General features: G+C 40.4%; 3 protein-coding genes across 6 annotated transcripts in view; 1 reads left to right on the plus strand and 2 right to left on the minus strand.

The window, feature by feature from the left end:
• Positions 1–19,193, minus strand: part of LOC137194785 (tripartite motif-containing protein 16-like) — a 200,704-nt gene that overhangs the window by 97,774 nt on the left and 83,737 nt on the right. The window lies entirely within an intron of this gene.
• LOC137194786 (tripartite motif-containing protein 16-like) overlaps positions 1–19,193 on the minus strand; it is a 192,258-nt gene that overhangs the window by 97,774 nt on the left and 75,291 nt on the right. The gene's annotated exons all lie outside the window — the stretch shown is intronic.
• rasal2 (RAS protein activator like 2) overlaps positions 1–19,193 on the plus strand; it is a 92,026-nt gene that overhangs the window by 2,193 nt on the left and 70,640 nt on the right. For 2 of the 4 annotated variants that reach the window (XM_067606933.1, XM_067606934.1), the window contains exon 1: positions 13,760–15,255. The exons of 1 other annotated variant lie outside the window; for it this stretch is intronic. In XM_067606933.1, the coding sequence (XP_067463034.1) occupies positions 14,781–15,255 (475 nt within the window). In that variant the 5' untranslated portion in view covers positions 13,760–14,780. Of the gene's footprint in view, positions 1–13,758; positions 15,256–19,193 lie in introns of those variants that run through there. One more of the 4 variants, XM_067606935.1, reaches the window with a different exon arrangement.

Below are 19,193 nucleotides of genomic sequence, written 5' to 3' on the forward strand. Positions count from 1 at the left end.
AATCTTGTGATCAGATCACCTGAGACGCATGTTAATACTCAGCTGTGAACAGTCTGCAGTGATGTGAAGCTGTACAAACACTCTCATTTTATTATAATTTATATTATTATTGTATTTTATTGTATTTATTTGTGGGGGGTAGCTAGCTCAGGTGTGTGTGGGGTTATCTCAGGTCGTATTTGGTTCAGGAGGTTAAAAATCAAACCTGGACATATTTTCATAATAACAATCAATCATAGACGTTAACAGTGCTTCCTAAATATATATATATAGTCTATAAGCTGTAAACTACACACATAGTTCATGTTTTATACGTAAAATGCAGTTTTCAGTGTTATAAACGAAGCTTTCATGTGCAGTGAACAGTCTACAGTCTCTATAGTTTCATGTTGCTGACTGGAAATGGGTAAACTGGTTGATTGATCTGCTGCTGGAGGCCGATGTTACTCTGAAGATCAGATTCAGTTCCTGTAGGTTTCATGAATGTGCGTCATTCTGTCGTCGTTTCTGTATCAGACCTGCTGAACGTCCAGCGTGACACAAACGACACAAACACACCATGAACAGAAAGAAAAGAAAAGATATTTCACATCAAACGTCACTTAAAGTGAAGAACGTCAGTGTTCATGATGGAAGTAAAGAGTTAAAACTGGTCCAAAACAACGAAAACTTGAATAAAACATGTTTTAGGTTCTTTAAGATGTTCTCAGGAGTCACTCCTTCGTCTTCTCTAAAAGACGGATTTTCCGAGCGTCTGAGTCTTGGGATGCTTTTGGGAAAACGAGACCCTGGAGCTTCTCCGCTGCGTTCACTGCTCGTGGGAAACTCGGGAGAATCCAGCTTCTAATTAGAAAAATACCGCTGATGTCATCTCTCAGACTGACTTCCTCTGATGTCACCAGCAGTCCTGCAACAATTCATTCAATATTTAATGGAGAGAAAAATAAAGAGAACTATAACTGTGATAAACTGCTGTTGAAGTAATTGATTAGAGCTGCAACGATTACGATGATTGACATAATCGCCAGTCTGAAACCAAAACATATTCAGATTATAATGACAGAAACTGACAGCAGAGAATAGTGACGTAAACCTTTAGTCCAAACTGGTGTAAATTAATGTTCTGTTGATGCACGTTATCGATTTAAAACCTTTAAAATGTAGAATTTGCTTCCAGTTTCACAGGAGTGTGACTCAGACTCAGTAACCTGCAGGATTTAGTCGTTTTTGCTGTAAAACTTTGAGCTTTTACAAACAGAAACATGTGAGTGGTTGTTTGCAAATAGCTGGTTGTTCCCATGTTCCTTGAATGCAGCGCCGGTATCTGTGGGAGCAGGACTGTGTCAGGATGTTTGCCCCCCCCCCCACCCCCCCCGGTGTTGGCAGAGTGTGATGTCAGCAGCCGGTTTGTGCCGGTGATCTCACCCGGCAGGACTCCGGCTCCTCGCTGCCATCCACAACTCACACATACCTCAAATAGATCCAACAATGGCTGCCGCGCCGCCTTCACTGCCACCTCACCGCGTAAACATGTGTTTTCATCACGTGTTAACTGATTCACACCCAGAAATACACTCACGGATCCTTATAAATCCATCCTGGACGCTGGATTATTATCGATCAGATGATTCACAGAAAAATTAAAGGACGAGTTCACAGTTTTTCAAGTGTTTCTTAAAACAAAACACAAAGAGGGAATTTGATGCTAAAAAGACTGTAAATGTGTCAGATATCCACTGATATGACTAACTCAGACTGCTGAAGCTGAATAGAAGCTTCACACAGACTTTTAAATACATTGAAAGCACATTTCAAATGTCTTTTAATGTCCAGTATGAACAGGAGGAATGATTACAGACACCTGACTGCTGCTTTAACACACTGGGAACACTGGGAACCTCTACTTTAACCTGCAACTATTGATAACTTTTAAGTTGTTCCCTTGTTTTAGCTTCTCAAATATGATTTTTTTTATCATATGTGATGGTAAATCTGAATATTTTGGGGTTTTACTACGACCAATGATGTCTTCAAATGTGTAAAACCCAAAGATTTTTTGGGTTTTTTCTCAGTTAATCGATTCGTTGTTTTTCTAGAAAATGTTAAAAAACGGCCGTTTTAACTTCCCACAGTCCAAGATGACGTCTTCAAATAAATATTTTTTGTCCAACCAACAGTCCACAACCCAAAAATATTCAGTTTACTGTCATTTATGACAAAAAAAGCATCAAATTTTTGACATTTGAGAAGCTGCAACCAGCAGATATTTGGTATTTCTGCTTACTAGATTGTCAAGAAATACATTTTTTTTGTCAATGGACTAATTGTTGCAGCTCTATGAAGGTGTATTAACAGAAGAGGCATCAGTTCTAGTGTTGAGTCATGTCCAGAGATCAGTTATGGTGAAGTGAACGTGAATATTCTGCTGAAACTGAGAGATTCATATCAGCCCTGATAAAGTCTCTTCCTGCTTCATCTCCAGGACGTGGTTAGCTTAGCTTAGCTTAGCACAAAGACTGGCAGCAGGGGGAAACTGCTAGCGTCGCTCTAACTAACTCGTCAGACTTTGGTGAAACTTTTGGTGAAGATGATGAGTCTCTGCGCGCAGCGAGGATGCAGATCTAATCCGTCTGTGTGTGTCGGCTCATTGAAAGCATCCACAAAGTGCATTATCCAGAGAAAGGCTGCGGTATATAAGCCTATTAAAGCTGACTGCAGACTGACGCCCAAACACAGGATTGATCTATTTCCTCCTCCCTCCTCCTCCTCCTCTTCCTCCCGCTGAGCTAGAGATCATCATACAGCAGTGAAGTCGGATCAGAGGCTCAGGAACATATGTCGCATTATTTCATCCTCTGACTGGTTTAATGCTTCACTGACACTAATTAACTCTCAACTGTTCTCACACATTGTGGCCACAAACTGCACTAACGAGTTTGTGGATTAAAATAGAGATGAAACAATTAACCAATTAGTAGAAAATTAATCTGCAACTATTCTGATCATTTTCTTTGAAGTAAAAATAGCAAACATTTCCCAGTTCCAGCTGCTCAAATGTCAGATTTATTTAGTTTTTCTGTCTTATATATTTTTGTTTTTGACTGTTGATCAGATTAAACGAGCTGTTTGAAGACGTCAACCTGGGCTTTAACAGATTGTAACTTAATGAATAATAGAAATAATTGTTAGCTATAGAGTAAAATTATTCTTCACAGCAGGTTTTCAGAAGGACTTAAAGCAAAAGAAAAGCTTTAAACGTCACTAAAACATCCAGATGTTAATGGTAAAAGAAGACTTCAACTGTGTGTTAAAGATCTTACATGTGAGTTTCAAACTTTAAGGTCATAAAAGGTCATTTATAAAGTGCAGCGACGTGACTCACTGCTGAGATTTGAACAGTTTTAACAGAGGAAGAAGAAGAAGATATATCAGGCTTCAGATGTTAGTAGATCAGTTCATTTAACAATGTGTTGTATTTTAAAAGCTTGTTATATTATCCATTGTGTCAAATCTTCATCTGAAAAGTAACTAAAGCTGTCAAATAAATGTAGTGGAGTAGAAAGTATGAAGTAGCATCACATGGAAATACTCAAGTAAAGTACAAGTACCTCAAACTGTACTTGAGTAAATATATTTAGTTACTTTCCTCCGCTGCTGAGTTCTCGCGTCTCTGTGTGTCTGGAAGCCGACTGATTCCCTCCGGAGGGGTCAAAGGTCAGAGTAGGACGGCTCTCCTCCATCTGTCGGTGATGTTTGAGCTGACGGAGGCGTCGCCGCCCGCTGAGAGTTTCCGCCTCCACGTTGGACGGTTGGACGAGGATTGTGGGAGTTTGTTTCACACCTGAGACTCGGGCGGCGGCGGCGGCGGCGGCTCGGCTTCACGTTTCCTGTGTGAAACTAACAGACAGACACTCGTTTGTCTTCTTCTAATTGTATTTATCATTTTAAAGCCGTTTAAATCGTCTTTTTAAAATGACTCATGACGTCTCAGTTTGAACACGTCCAGGAAGCTGCTGACCTGCAGGATTCAACGTTTAATCAGAGCTGCGACTATCAGTCAGTTAATCAGCAAAATATTAATAACTGAATAATCGTTTGAGTCACTTTTTAAGGAAAAAAGCCAAAAGTTCTCTGGTTTCAGGCTTTTCTTCATCATTCATGATGATAAACTGTTAATCAGACAAAACAAGACGATGATTAGTCGATGAATCGATTAATCGCCAACTATTTTGATAATTGATTAATTGTTTTGAGTCATTTTTTAAGGAAAAAAAAGTCAGAAATTCTCTGATTTCAGCCTCTTGAATGTGAATATTTTCTGGTTTCTTTAGTCTTCTGTGACAGTAAACTGAAGATCTGAACAAAACAAATCATTGATGAGGAATCTTTGGGAAACAGTGATCGATGTCTTTCAGCATCGATTAATCACAAAAATAACCGATGGATTAATCAATGATGATATAAATGTTAGTTGCAGCCTCAGAATTCCTTCATCTGAGAACCTTCAAATATTGTTTTTGTTTGAAAAAATGACTTAAACGATTAGTCGACTGATTGATTGATTGACTGATATTAGTTTCTTTGTGACAGATTTTAACCTTGAAACATGAACATGAGAACATTGATCAAAGAGGTTGTTCAGGTGTAAATATCTGGATCATCACGAGAGGCCGACGATCATCGATCATTGATTATTGATCTCCAGCTGGTCGTCATCTGACACGCGGCGGTCTCGTGTAAAGTTCACACAGTTTATAGGAACAGGTTGAAAACGGTTTCGGAGGTCTTCAGGACAATGGAGCAGAGAGGGAATCAGAGGAGGAAATGGAAAGTTCCTTGCGGGCCGGCTGTTATCAGGATGAGGCAGAGGAGGGAGGGGGGGTGAGGGGAGGGGGGGACGACAGGATATCCCCTCTGAAACAAAACAAGAGTCCAGCTTCTGTGGTCAGAAATACGCTGATGTCTATTTCAGGACACAGAGGAGGATCCACTGGGAGCACTGGGACCAGAATCACAGCTGCACTGATTGATGAACTTAATATCTTTTATATCAGATATAAAAGACGTCATGAATCTATTAATCTGAGAACTGATCAGCAGAACGATCGCTAGTGAAAATAATCTCAGTGTTTAAGACAACATGCACAAGAAAAGACCTTAAAGTGATTTTCAACATCTGCATTTCAATCTTCTGATAAAGATTGTGCAATTTGATAGAAAGCTCCAGCAACTAAATGGACCTTGACCGTGAGAGATTTTTAACGAGTGAATGAACTTTTAACCTCGACTTTATTATAGCGATCCGTTTCCATTCGACCCTCGTCTGAAGGATTCAGCCGCGCCGCTTCAAAGAAAAAGTTCCAGTTGTTTAAACATTTTTGGACCTCTGGAGTCTGACGTCAGAGGCCGCCGCTGTGGCCCAACTTCCTGTTTCTCCTCTGGACGCGTCGTCTGTCCTCAGATCAGTGACAGCAGCGGGGGTTTTACCCAGGATTCCTCAGGGCCGCGTCCCTCCCTCTGCTGGTATCCAGCGGCTGATTTATCGGTCTCTTTATGGCTGGAGGTTATTTTTAGCCCGAGGCTGCTGCTGCTGCTGCTGCCGGGTCTTGCCCCTGGTTTCCGGCAGGATGAGGACAAGAAGTCGACAAAGTGGCGTCTAATGAAGCAGCGGGAGGCCGTGACTTTTCATTTTTGAACCCCCCTGAGCTCTGAGGTTGTGTTCTCATACATCACGGAGGCCCTAAACTCGTCCTCTGGGTTTCCACCTGATTAACTTCCTTCCACAACTCTGTGTTTGTCTTCCCTCACCGCGTGTTGTTTCCTCTCGATGCTCTCGGTGATTTTTAGGAGCAGGAATGTTTCGTTACGTCTCCCCGTCTGGGCCCGAAGCCAGAAACATAAATTAGATTCCAGCAGCCAGATGTATAAAACTCTGTGTGGGTTTCGTCAGATTGATAAAGATGTTTCTGTTGTATCCATCTGAAACATGCCGACAGTGTCAATACCACCAACCATCTCCAGGATAATAACTGGTATTATGTTCTGTGTGCATTTACACGTTTCTCTACCTTTTATTAACTGTAGATTAACATTAACTACACAGTTCTTGCAATCTAACAATGAATAATATGAATCTATGAGACACTGAGCTGCATTTCAAGTGATTTCCAGTCAACTGTTTTAAACTCTAAACAGTATTTAACTGTGTTTGATCTTATTTATTAATGCTGAGTCTAACAAAACTGCAATATACTGTACAGACTGCTGCCCAATGGATAAAATACAAGGTGATCATGAAGTTATTTAACCATTTTTAACACTCAGAGTAGGAACTAAACTAAACTAGTTAAACTTAATCCTGTTCTGCTTTATAAATCTCAGACGTTGTGTTATTGGAGACATGTGCACAAGCTCATTTTCACTCCCACAATCAGACATAAATGGACAAAGACGTCTTTACCAGATGTTTTCATATCAGTTCGCTGCTGCTCCACCAGTCTTTTCAGCTGTCAATCAATCAATCAAACAGTTTCTGTATCATTAATTCATCACATGGACAGTAAACCGCCGTCGCCTCAGAGATATAATCAATGATTAGTTTACAGCTTGTATCTAAACTGACTGTACAAAGTGTCACGACTAAGGATAAAATAAAAAAGAGTATTAAACAAAATAAAATGTTGACTCCTGTGTAAATTAATTAATCATGTATAAGTAATTTATATATAATACGTCTATACATACAGCTTTGATTGGCGTGTTACAGATCGCTGTGTAGACCATCAGTGCAGCTGGTTATCAAACTAAACAATGTTTCACAGCTTATATTTTATCTCCACATCATCACCCTCAGATCACTTTACAGAAACACATGTTTATATATTATTTATATAGATAGTAGGGGTGTGTACGAATACAAATACATTATTCGGTAAAGCACAAATAGTAGGTTTTTTTTTTTTTTTTTTACGAATATTTGTTTCATACAAATATTTTAAAAATTATTTGTTTTCAGGAAGAAAAAACAAAACGTTAAATAGCAGCGTGCAGGTCGGTTACATCACTATCTCAGTGTCTCTCCTCTGCTCCGCTGTGACGTCTATCAGCAGGTCTTAACAAGGGGAGTCACATCCACCTGCTGCATGACGCACATCTCCTAGTTTGGACATCACTCCTGGAGTTGGGAGTGTTCCCCAGAGATAAAGCTGAGCTACTGACACAAATGAAGCGCTCCCAAGGGAACACTTATTGTAACACTTTAATTTTCTAAAATTAAAAGCGTAATAAAAACAAAACCAGAATTTTTAAACCTCTTACCATTTTATTCAAATACAAATAATTTTGCTGCCTCAACAAATACAGATACAAATACTGAGCACATGCCTAATGGATAGATAGATATAGTTGGATAGAGAGAGATACCAGCTTATGTTTGGGAAAAAGGCGTATTCATGGTTTTTGTGTGTTCGCATCCTTTATGCGTCTGGATCTTGTACCTGAGCTCCACCTGCTGAACCCTCCTGGGTTAAACCAGCTCAGTGAGGGAACTCGCTCCCTCCATGTTTCTCCTGCTCAGACCAGCCGGTTGGCAGATGATCACAGTCCGACTCGCGTCCTTCGTTTACTGACCCGTGCTTCTCCACACACTGGTGAGCTGTTGGTACACCTGTGAGGCTCCCGGTTGAAGCTGCAGGTGTGAAGAGGCTGAAAACAGTCTGACTGTCGGCGGATCTGAGAGGTGCGAATGATTTCTGTCTCCTTCGTGTTCTCGGAGGAGTCGATGCTTCCCGCTGACTTCACAGCCTGCGATAGAGGTCGACACGGGTCCGCTCGGTTCCTCCCGACTGAGGCTGCGTCTACGTTTAGTCGGTTTCATGTGGAAACACATCGTCTCCCACCCGTTTTCTCCAGAGTGTAAATCTTCTAACGCCAGCTGTGTTTCAGTGTGTTCGGGGGAAACGTGGAACACACAGTGCAACTGTTGTCATTAACCTGTTTGATTCTGTCAGATGACATCACAGTTATAAAATAATGACTTTAATACTGTAACGCAGCAGGTTGAAAATGACTGCTGGGTATCTGGTAGAGTTTATGGGACATGATTAATTACTGTTTCATTCTTGTTCTGTTGTCTGACAACAGAACCACAAAAACATATGAATGTATGTAAATGAGAACAACTATATTTTGAATTCAGCTACAGTGAGACTACAGTAATAATAATAATAATAATAATAACAATAATAATAATAAGTTTATTTAGTATAGCACCTTTCACAGAAATGAAATTCACAAAGTGCTTCACAGGAATAAGAGTTGAAAATAAGACCATAAAAACATACATAGAGTAAAAACATGTGCCACAAGTTAAAAACAGTAGAAACACATGAACAAATGATCATTACACATCACACACACCAATCACACAACTCAAGAAGACACAAAAGCCAATTTAAAACGATGGGTCCTCAATAGTTCTTTAAAAACGTCTATAGAGACTGCTGACCGTACAGTACAGCTACACTACACTGTCTAACCTCTAAAACAGCATAAAAACAACGTGCGTCCACATCAACAGTGTTTAAAAGTGAGCTGTGTTCACAGAGAAACACCTGAACCACATTAAAACGGCTAAATGTCGTCTTTGTCCTCTTTTCAGTTCAACAAATCTGCATCACAGCTGCATCTGCTTAAGACGAGGAACAGATTAAATTATTATTTTATGACCACAGACTGGTCCGATCGATCCCCGCAGACAGTCTGTGACTCTGCTCTGAGGCTGCAACCAACAATTATTTCATTATTGATTAAAGCTGCTGTTGTTTGATCTATGAAATGTCAGAAAATGGTCAGAAATGTCGATCACTGTTTCCCAAAACTGCAACCTCACATGTCTTGTTTTGTTCCAACTAACAGCCAAAGATATTCAGTTTACTGTTAAAGAAACCAGAAAATATTCACATTTCAGAAGCTGGAACCAGAGAATTTTAGCATTTATTACTCACTTTATTTACAACAGTTTGGTCCTCAGACCTTCATCACTTCATTGACTATTTCTGGATGAAGGTCTGTCCTTTAGATCCGACGCTCCTGCCCACAAGATCTCCTGGAGTGAAAGAACTTATAGAAATAGTTGGTGATGGATTTATGATTAGAGCTACAACGATAAGTCGATAAATCTAAAAGGCCAAAGTGATGTCATCAAATGTCTTGTTCTTTCTGACCGACGACACAAATATATTCAGTTTACTGTCATCAAAGATGTTAAAAAGCAGCAAAACCTCCCATTTGAGAATCTGCAACCATTAAAAGTTTGGCATTTTTACTTGACAAATGACTTAAAAGATGAATGTTGATTATGTATCTTATTAAATGCCTCTGCTGAGTGCCAGTCTGCTCCCTCGCTGTTTTAACGCAGCTGGATTCATGATGTAATCGTTCCTCATTTACATATTTTTTCTGTTTCTGTTGTCAGACAACAGAAACAGAGGATTTAATAGCGTCTCATAAACTCTACCTGTTAACCAGCCAGTCATCACCAAGCATTCATTCAGGTACTGATGTTTAAAATGATCGCTCAGGAAAAAGTCGGAGATGACACAAAGTTCTTCTTTACAACTTTCGCGACCACAAAGCTCAGTTTCCACCTGGAACAGAGCCGACGTTTTAAGACTTAAGACCCCTCTGGAAACGTTTTGGAAGGTCGCTGTTGTAGTGTAGACGCAGGGCTGAAACAGAGACAAAAGAAACGTTTATTTAACTAGTTAATTTATTTAGATTTTAAATAGTTTTTATATTTAAGTGGCTTGATGTTGATGTGCTGAGCTCAGTCTGCTCAGGTCTGGTGTTTTGTTTCACGGCGATCAGGGAGGCGACTGGTTAGACTAGACGACCAGTGAGGGCAGATTATTTGGTCTTTGATCACATATTTTCTGACTTAAATCATATATCTATATAGTATTTATTTTATACGATGTTTTATTCAGATTGAGTGTTGCTTGATGTTATCAGCACAGTGAGGTGTAGAATAAAGAAAGCTTTGGTGTTTGTACTGAAACTCTCACACGCTCTCTCTCTCCCCCCCTCAGTCTTTTGATGTCAGCCTCATGTCAACAGGAAGTCTGGCAGGAATCGGACTCTCTCGGTCCCTGTTGTCTGTGGGCTGGTGGAGGGTAGAGTGAGAGTAGAAGGAGGGTAGAGGGAGGGTGGGTGGAGGGTGGAAGACTTGGCACCGTTCAGGACTCCTCGGCTTAGCCTTCTTGGGTCTTAGCTCTGACCTACATGCGGTGTCGTCCCGGACACCAGCCGCTTCATTATCCAATAAATGCTGATATGTGGGTCACTCAGGACGCTGCGTCTTTTAAAGCCTCCTCTGCTCATTACAGCCCAGCAGGATGAAGATGAGATTTATCCTGGAAGACAAACTGAGGAAGAGTCTCTGTTGCTCTCTCTAGTTATTTTGATTCAAATTAGAGACATGTTAACCTGGTTAGATATAAATTCCTCTGCCTGGTTTAAAGATGTGAGTTAACTGTCGTCTCAAGAGTCAAACAAACTCATCTAGAGATAAATATAATACACTGAAGGTTTTACTGTATCGCCCCGATTATAAGATCATATCTGGATATTACGTTTGAAAAAGTGGAGGTTGATTTATATTCGAGATAAGACGAGACAGTTACGTGTTTACAACATCAGCAACAGTCAGGAGCTGTAATCATTCCTCCTGTTCATACTGACCAGTAGAAGATCCTTCATAATGACCTCACTATGGAAGTGATGGAGGATAAAATCCACAGTCCTCCTTCTGTACACAAATGTATTTAAAAGTTTATCTTTCACTGTTCATATGGACACCTGACTGCTGGTTTAACACACTGGAAACACTGGGAACACTGGGAACTCGTCCTTTAACCTGCAGGAGTTTCTGGAGTCTTGTGTAACATGTTTTTGTGCTGCAGAGGAGATAAAATTCATGATGAGTGAAAACGACGTTTTTACTGCAGAAACACAGCGAGGACTGAATCATCCGTCCCAACAGCCAAGAACTGAGGTCAGCAGATAAATCTGAGGGGTGGTGAGATGATTAATGGGAGAGGAAAGAAGAAAAAACAAAGTTCTGATACACAAATCTGTTTTCAGTTTTTGGACTTTTTCTCTAATCTTTGATTTTTGCTGAAATATTGGATCATTTGAACATTTATTGAAATGAAAGCATGTGAGAAGTTTAGAGGGAAAAATCACTATTTGGTGGAGCTGTTAACAACTCATAGACATGTGAAATGTGACCCCGACTACACACTGCTTTTTGTAAGACGTCAAAAGACAAAAAGGTTGGAAACCACTGGTTTCATCTTTAACAATGTGTTGTATTTTAAAAGCTTGTTATATTATCCATTGTGTCAAATCTTCATCTGAAATGTAACTAAAGCTGTCAAATAAATGTAGTGGAGTAGAAAGTACAATATTTCCCTCTGAAATGTAGAAAGTAGCATCACATGGAAATACTCAAGTAAAGTACAAGTACCTCAAACTGTACTTGAGTAAATCTACTGGTCTGAAAATGAAAACTAGACATTTGATGTTGAATTAACTTGAAATGAATAAAACTTCTGTTTAATTTAATTGAGATTCTTCTGCAGCGTCTGAGCTGACCTCTGACGTCACCGCCGTCACTTCTCTAACAAACCCGGGTGGCGTCCTCGTCGCCTCCCGGTGAGACGCCGCTCCTGTTTCCTGTCTGGACACAGAAGCCCTGCAGAGCGAGAGGGAGCGGATTAATGTTAATGAATATTTATAACACCCCCCCCACCCTCGGCTCGGCTGGAGGCCCGAGAGCAAGAAGACTTAATCTCTTCACCCCCGCTGATCATCCGCTGGTGGTCAGTCAGTTTAAACTCATGAGGCCTTTCTAAGAGCACGTCCACGCAAGGCTCGTCCACACGACGCAGGTCCACGCAAGGCTCGTCCACGCGATGCGACTCACATCCACGCGGCCCCAAGTACATTCTTAAACAGGGCTGAGGACCTTCAAAGGTTTTCAATACTGTTACTGATACCTTGACTTTGATACCGGCTCCTAAACGTTACTTTTTTCAATACCTGTTGAATAAAATCCATTTTAACACAAAGATTACGTTTCACATACTGGTACATCATGTTTCAGCTCCTTTGCATTTTTTCATACTCAAAGCAGTTTTACAGCTTAAAAAATAAACCGATTTAACATAATATCAATAAATAAAAATGTATAAAAGCTGGAAGGTGTCCAGTTTACTCACAGTACATTATTTCTGTTTCCAGATGACTTGTGCGTTGGCTAGCGGGCCGCCATATTAGCTTAGCTTCTTAGCCATGTGTGGAAATACAGGTAGCGTTTTTGCTAATTGTCCCAGTTTATTTCACCGTTCTTTCACCACCGCTGCTGTTAATCTGAAGGCGACGGTTTCCCTTTGTGGTCGTCTGACGTACTTTGTAGTCGAGCCTCTAAAAATAAAAACACACACACACGAGCGCCGTCTCTGTGTGTAACGTAGTGTTTTTCCTGCATTCCTCTATGACGTGTAATGTTAGACAGCCAATCACCAGCATTATTAGTAGGGGTGTGCCCGAATACAAATAGGTTATTCAGCAAAGCACGAATAATAGGTTTTATACAAATATTTTAACAAATTATTTATTTTTGGGAAGAAAAAACCTCCCATCAAATACCAGTTCCCACCAGACTCTCCATCACATGTTTCCTCTCCTTTCCACAAAGTTAGGTTGTAAAAAATAGGCAATAAATGAAAAGTGCAAAGCAAGAATCACCTTTGAAGTTCTTCTACACATTACACGCTGTGCTGTCTGTGAGTTATGGGTGTATAAATACTCAAAGGTCTGCCTGCAATGAGTCGATGAGTAAAGTCCCCACTCCAGATCGAGACCTGATGTGTTGCCTCCTTCATAAGGTAATTTATTCATGAACACTTATTGTAACACCTTTCTAAAATTCAAAATTTTCTAAAATTAATAGTGTAATAAATACAAAAACAGGATTTTTAAGCCTCTTTCCACTTTTATTCAAATACAAATACAAATAATTTTGCTCATCCCTAATTATTAGATCTTTGTACAAGCATGCTGCATGCTGATTGGCTCACTGACGCTGATGAGATTTACTCCTCAGGTATCAAATGACGAGACATTTTTCAGTATGGAAGTTTTTTGGAGGTTTCTGCTGGTTCTGATTCATTCTGGTCTCAGAGATGAAATCGTTAGTTTGACTGAAGCTTCATGTTTTTATTGGACTCTTAACGTACAGATATCAACACGTTTCAATACTAATCAATACATGTTTTAACAAACACAACAGACTTTAATTCTTTACAGATGTGATGATAGAACTGTCTGCGTCTCACATTTATAAAAGTCATTCAGAGTATTTTTATATAATTAAATTTCACTCTGGAATATTTCCATTTGAGCGAGTGGAAGACACAGCGTCTGTGTTTGATCATATAAGTTCAATAAAGATCTGGAACAAGATGATTGAGAGAAAACACACAGCAGCATGTGACCCTGACAGAGTGGAAGAACCTTTAACCTACTTCAGGGGAATATCAGGGGAAACCCAGATTTAAGAGCCTGGAAGTTGAGATGTGATCCTTTCTCTTCTATTGTCATCTTTTTTTATCACAAAACTCCCCTAAAACATTTAGATTTTAGGCGTTTTCTCTTCAAACTTCTTGTTGTTTTGTTTTTTTTGTTGCGAGATGTCTGTCTGGTCGGGACTTTTTAGAGCTTCATCCTGTCATCCTGGCGCTGACGTAGGTAAAGATCAACATAAAAATACATTATTTTGATTTATTCTTCTGTGTGTTTCACTTGCTTACATCTAATATAGAGCTGCGAGTAACTATTATCTTCTATTAATCAGTTAATCACTTAAAATCTGAAAACAATGACAAACGTCAGTCACAGTTTCCTAAAATCCAAAGTAACGTCTTCACCTGGTTTGTTTAACCAGCAGCTTAAAACACAAAGATTCACAGATGAGCGTCTGGAACATCTGACATGTTTACTTTAAAAACAATTAATCAATTATCAAAGTATTTGCAGATTATTGTTCCGTCGATCGACTGATCGTTGCAGCTTTAATTTAATTGTTTTTTTTCTTTTACCAGTTAAACTCAGTAAAGTAACGGACCTGCTGACGCTGAACTTTCAAACCAACCGGTAATTAATTAATAATTAGGCCTCGATCGTGATGCTTCAGACGGTTTGATTCAGCAGCATCACGTTTCTGAAGTTACTGTATGAACATTTTTCCTGAACCTCTACAAACACAAAGCTCCACCGTCATCTTCAGCTGTTTTGTGTGACTGTTAAATAAAATATAATCCGAGCAGTTTGAGGAAATGAAGATTTAAAAAAAAAAAAGAAGTTAACTTGATCAAGAAAAACAAGAAGACTGAAGGGCACTTTCAGTTTCCAGTCTCTTCATACGGGAAACCACAGTCTGCTGGTTTTGGAGTTTGGTGAGAGCTGATTGGCTGCTGTCAAAAGAAACTTTGTCTTCTTCTGACGCTCAACTTCCTCTCAGGAAGAAGAAGTCACCAACGAGAGAGAGAGAGAGAGAGAGAGCATGAGCCGTCGCCACGAAGACGAGCCCGACTCGACTCCTCTGAGCAGAATGCCCGCGTTGGAGCGCAGCTGTCGACTAACCAGCTGTTTGGTCCGTTTCTGAGCCTCCATCTGCTCGCCGCCGCCGCCCGGAGGAGGCCTGAGTGCGCCGGACCATGAGTGGAAGTAAAACCCCCCCTGAGGGCAGTGAGGGCCCGGTCCAGGGATCCCGTCAGGCTCTGTACCACTGGCACCGTTACAAGAAGCCCTGGAGGAGGGAGTCAGGTCCTGAGCGGCCATTGGACAGATACAAGTGGAGGACATCTGCTCGCCTGGCGCCTGAGGGCAAAGGTCACAGCGCGGAGCCCCGTCAACTGAAGATGCTCAGCTTACCGAGGTTCTCGACCACCGCGACCCCTGTTGACCAAACCTCGGCGAGGACCGGCTCTCTGCGCAGGATCCTGCCCTTCCTCAGGTCCATGTCCGAGCCCGGGACCACCGCCACCAATGACCCGGAGAAGACGGCGCTCAGGAAGGCGGGATCAGACGCAGAGCGGCGAGCCCCCTCCATCAGCAGCTTCATCACCTCGTTCCAGCGCAGGATCAGCAGAGTCCTCAGAGACGAACCCGAACCGGCAGGACCAGCGTCTGGTAGGAGACGAAACGTTTAATAAAACACAGACCTGATTATGAAGCGTTGAATAAAACGTTAAAATAAACTCAGAACCAGAAACAGGTTTATTGCCAAGTAGGTTGTTTCCTCGGTGTTGTTGTGTGACACCTGAATTTAAATCAGGAGCGCAGATTGAAGAGCAGTGATTGGTCAGATCTCTGAGCTGCAACAGTAAATGAGTCTGCAGGTGTTTTGATAATCGTTTAATCAAATATTTGCTGGTTTCAGCTACTCAGCGGGACGATTTAATGCTTTGAACTGAATATATTTGAGTTTTTGACTGTTAGTCGGACAAAACAAGACATTTGAAGATGTCACTTTAAGTTGTGAGGAACTGTGATTGATGTTTTTCCAGCAGCCTGTTGCGGCCCGAAACGACGCTATGAGACGCTGAGAGTGAAGCAGAACAGTAAAGTTGCAGCCGGACAGATAAACAATGAGCTGAAACTCACTATAAAGCTCCGTAAAGCCGAGAGGAGCTGCAGAGTCACTGATAATTGTCTGTAGGTTCATCACTACGAACCACAACCAACACATTACACACTGATATAGATCAGATTGTGGAGCTATAAAAATATAGATTAGAGCCGCTTTAAATCGCTGTTTAAAGAACAAATTTACACTAAATCCACTTCTTTTATGTGAGTAAATTAAATGTTGAGTCGTCTTTAGAGCTGAAATGAATCCTTCGACCTTCATCAGGTAAAATTCAGGACGTTTTTGTCCGAAACGTTGTTAATAAAACTGATTTTTTTTTTTGTTTCTTTCATGAGCAAAAATGCCTCAAATTCTCTGGTTCGGACTTTAAAACGTCACTTCAGTCTCTCAAATTGCGACTGTGATTGTTTTATAGATAATTAATGGAGGAAACGATTGTGTCTTTATCAAGTAAAAATCTTATATTTCTGTCCTTCACAGAAACAGAAACGTTACTGAACTGCGTATGAATCATCCACGTTTGTTATTTAATCTGATATATTGGAGCTTTCACAAAAACCATTTCAGTCGTATCAATATCTACAAGTCTGAAACTCATAATTACAGTAACTCCCAGGTGACCTGAACGCAGCGTTACAGGTGGAGCAGGATTATCAAACTGACACTTTTGGAAAGGTTTTTTTAGGGTGAGTCAGTGTTTCTGTTTTTGTTCTTATCTGAGTTTTTGGCTCCGAGCGTCTTTCTTCTGCCAGCAGAACATGTTTCCTGAGGAAAAACCTCCCTGCGTTTGAATCTGAGAGGTTTTCCTCTGACTGACAGCAAGAAATCAGCCTGCAGCTGCTTCACAAAACATTTACATTCATGTGGTGTTATGACCTGATATGTGTGTGTGTGTGTGTTTAACGCTCAGCCAAGCAGCCGCTCTGAAGGTTAAGTTATGCTAATTGCATTTTCCACTAGAACACGGAACGATGTGCAGACGTAATATTTGGAGCCACACGATAATAAATGTGTGTTTTCATGCAGAGCTTCACAAACCGTCACCTTTGACTTTTAATATTTGTCTTATTCAACTTCATATAATTCATCACATATTGTTTGTTTTTTTAAACAGAACAGATGACGTGTTTTATTACTGCGTCAGTTTACACGGACAAACAGACGCCAGAAATTCATATTAAACTGAAAATCTACAACAAAATTTGCAATTTCAACATCATGCAGAAATCACACAAAACAATAAATAAATAATCCATCCGACCTTTTTTCTTCAGGCTTAAAATAAAACATTAGACTCTCTGACCTCTGGAGAAACTACATGAACATAGAAGTAAATAAACAAATAAACAAACAAGAACACTTTGGTAAATGTTCAGTAGTCTTCTTCAGATTCAGCAATGGTTGGATTAATAATCCTGTAGTATAATCTCATTAATCTGTCATCGTTAAAACCATCAACATGCAGTAAATAACGAGACTCACTTTGACCTTCTGTCAGACGTTAAATGTACATTAATTAAGATGTTTAGTAATGGTGTTATTACTCAGCACCATCTTCATCTTCTGTTGTTGTTCGGGCCTCGTGTCCCCGCTGTTGACTCCGCCCCTCTCGCCATCTAGTGGAGGTTATAAAGTTGCGTGATTCAAACGGCGCCAAACTGGAGCCCAGACAGTGACGGTTAAACTGAAGCTGCCGCGTTTCTTTGCACACAAAAAACAGGTTCGATGTTTGGGACAGCAGAGCATTAAACCCAACAGACTCTTCATCTGCTTCACACATTTCTAACAGATTTATTTTGTTGGCTGTTACATGTGATAAACGCATTGCCTCAATGCTCAAAAGTGTAGCATAGCAATGCTAATGCTAACCGTTTCATGTTAGTGAAAGAAAGAAAACACTTAGCTTCGTAGTCTGGGAGGTATAGTTCAATAAAAACAGATATGTGTGGTCTACTCTAGTCTGCTAGTTAGCCGATTAGTCAAGATAACCAGTAGACTACTGGGGTAGTTGATAAGAAGCTCAAAAGTTTTGAATAGAAAAGCTAATGCTAACCGTTTCATGTAAGTGAAAGGAAAATGCTAAAATGATTAGCGCCATACTCCGGGGGCTATAGTTAAATAAAAACACAGTTTCAGGTGGTCTAACCTAGTTTGTTAGTTATTGGATTATTCAAGCTTTCAACCAAGTAGGGTCCATTTGATAGATTTGGTAGTTAATAGCAAAACGTTTAAGCTAATGCTAACCGTTTCATGTAAGTGAATGGAGAATGCTAAAACGATTAGCATCATACTCCAGGAGGTATAGTTAAATAAAATCACAGATTTGGCTGGTTTAACCTGTTTTGTTAGTTAGTGGTTTAGTCAAGCTTTTTAACCAAGTAGGGTCCATGTGATAGATTAGGTATTTTATTCCATATCAGCAAAACGTTTTAGTGAATGTAGAGAAAATAAAGTGGTACTTGAGCTGAAAGTGAGCTGTCAATCAAACGTGATCTGGACACGCCCACACAGTCCTGAGAGATGGTTTGAGCAGTAAATGAGCTGTTTTTGAGCTCAGTTTTCTAATAGTTAGTTGATATTATATATGCATTTTATTATTTCAAGCCACGTTTCCAGAGGCTTCAATACCACCTTGCTAAATTAGCTTAGCTGCTAGCATAATAAATACAACATCATGTATACTCAAACTGTCTGATCACTTCACATTTTGCTGAGGAAACGCTGCAGTACAGTCTGTTTTCACGTGACTGTTTGTTGTTTGCAAGCGTCTGTAGTTCAGGAAACAGGCTGGGAGGATGAGGAGGGGTGAGGAGGGGTGAGGAGGGGCTGATGCTGAGTCTCACTCTCTAGCAGCCATGAAAAGTTGTGTTAAGTTCCTGCTCTTGTAAATATCTCCTCCAACCCTAAAAACAAACTCAGAGTAATTATTATAAATGTGAATCTGAACATCCTGATCCTGTAAATAATAAAACCCACAAACATCATGAATGTTTTTAACCTCAGGAATCTATTTCCACTGTTTCTGTAAGCAGGTTAAACACAACACAGGATCTGTTTGTTGTTTTGGGGCATCACACTTTAAATGACATGTCTGTTTTTACACCAGAATATTTCAGGGTTTTATTAAAATGTTTCATGCAGACTTTGAGTTATTTTAAAGAAAAGAGCCGATCATCATCCGCTGTATTTGTTCCACTTTCTGTGGTCGACCTCATTCAAACCGAGTTCTTATTAATACATGATGAACAAACTGAATCACTTCTTGTAAATGACTCTGCGTGACGGCATCAGTAAGAAATAAATCATGGCTGGAGGTCGCTCTGTGTGTGTGTGTGTGACCTCGTCTCTGCTCTCGTCCATCACCACGCCGACAACCGGCAGATGATCCACGTTTATCTGTCGCTTCCCAGCAGCCCCGGCGTCCGGTCCCGCGGTCACTGGAGCGTTCAGCGGCGAGGAGCCACTCGTGTGACCAAGG

The sequence above is a fragment of the Thunnus thynnus genome, chromosome 12 (assembly GCF_963924715.1).
Source record: "Thunnus thynnus chromosome 12, fThuThy2.1, whole genome shotgun sequence".
NCBI classification, from domain to species: Eukaryota; Metazoa; Chordata; class Actinopteri; order Scombriformes; family Scombridae; genus Thunnus; species Thunnus thynnus.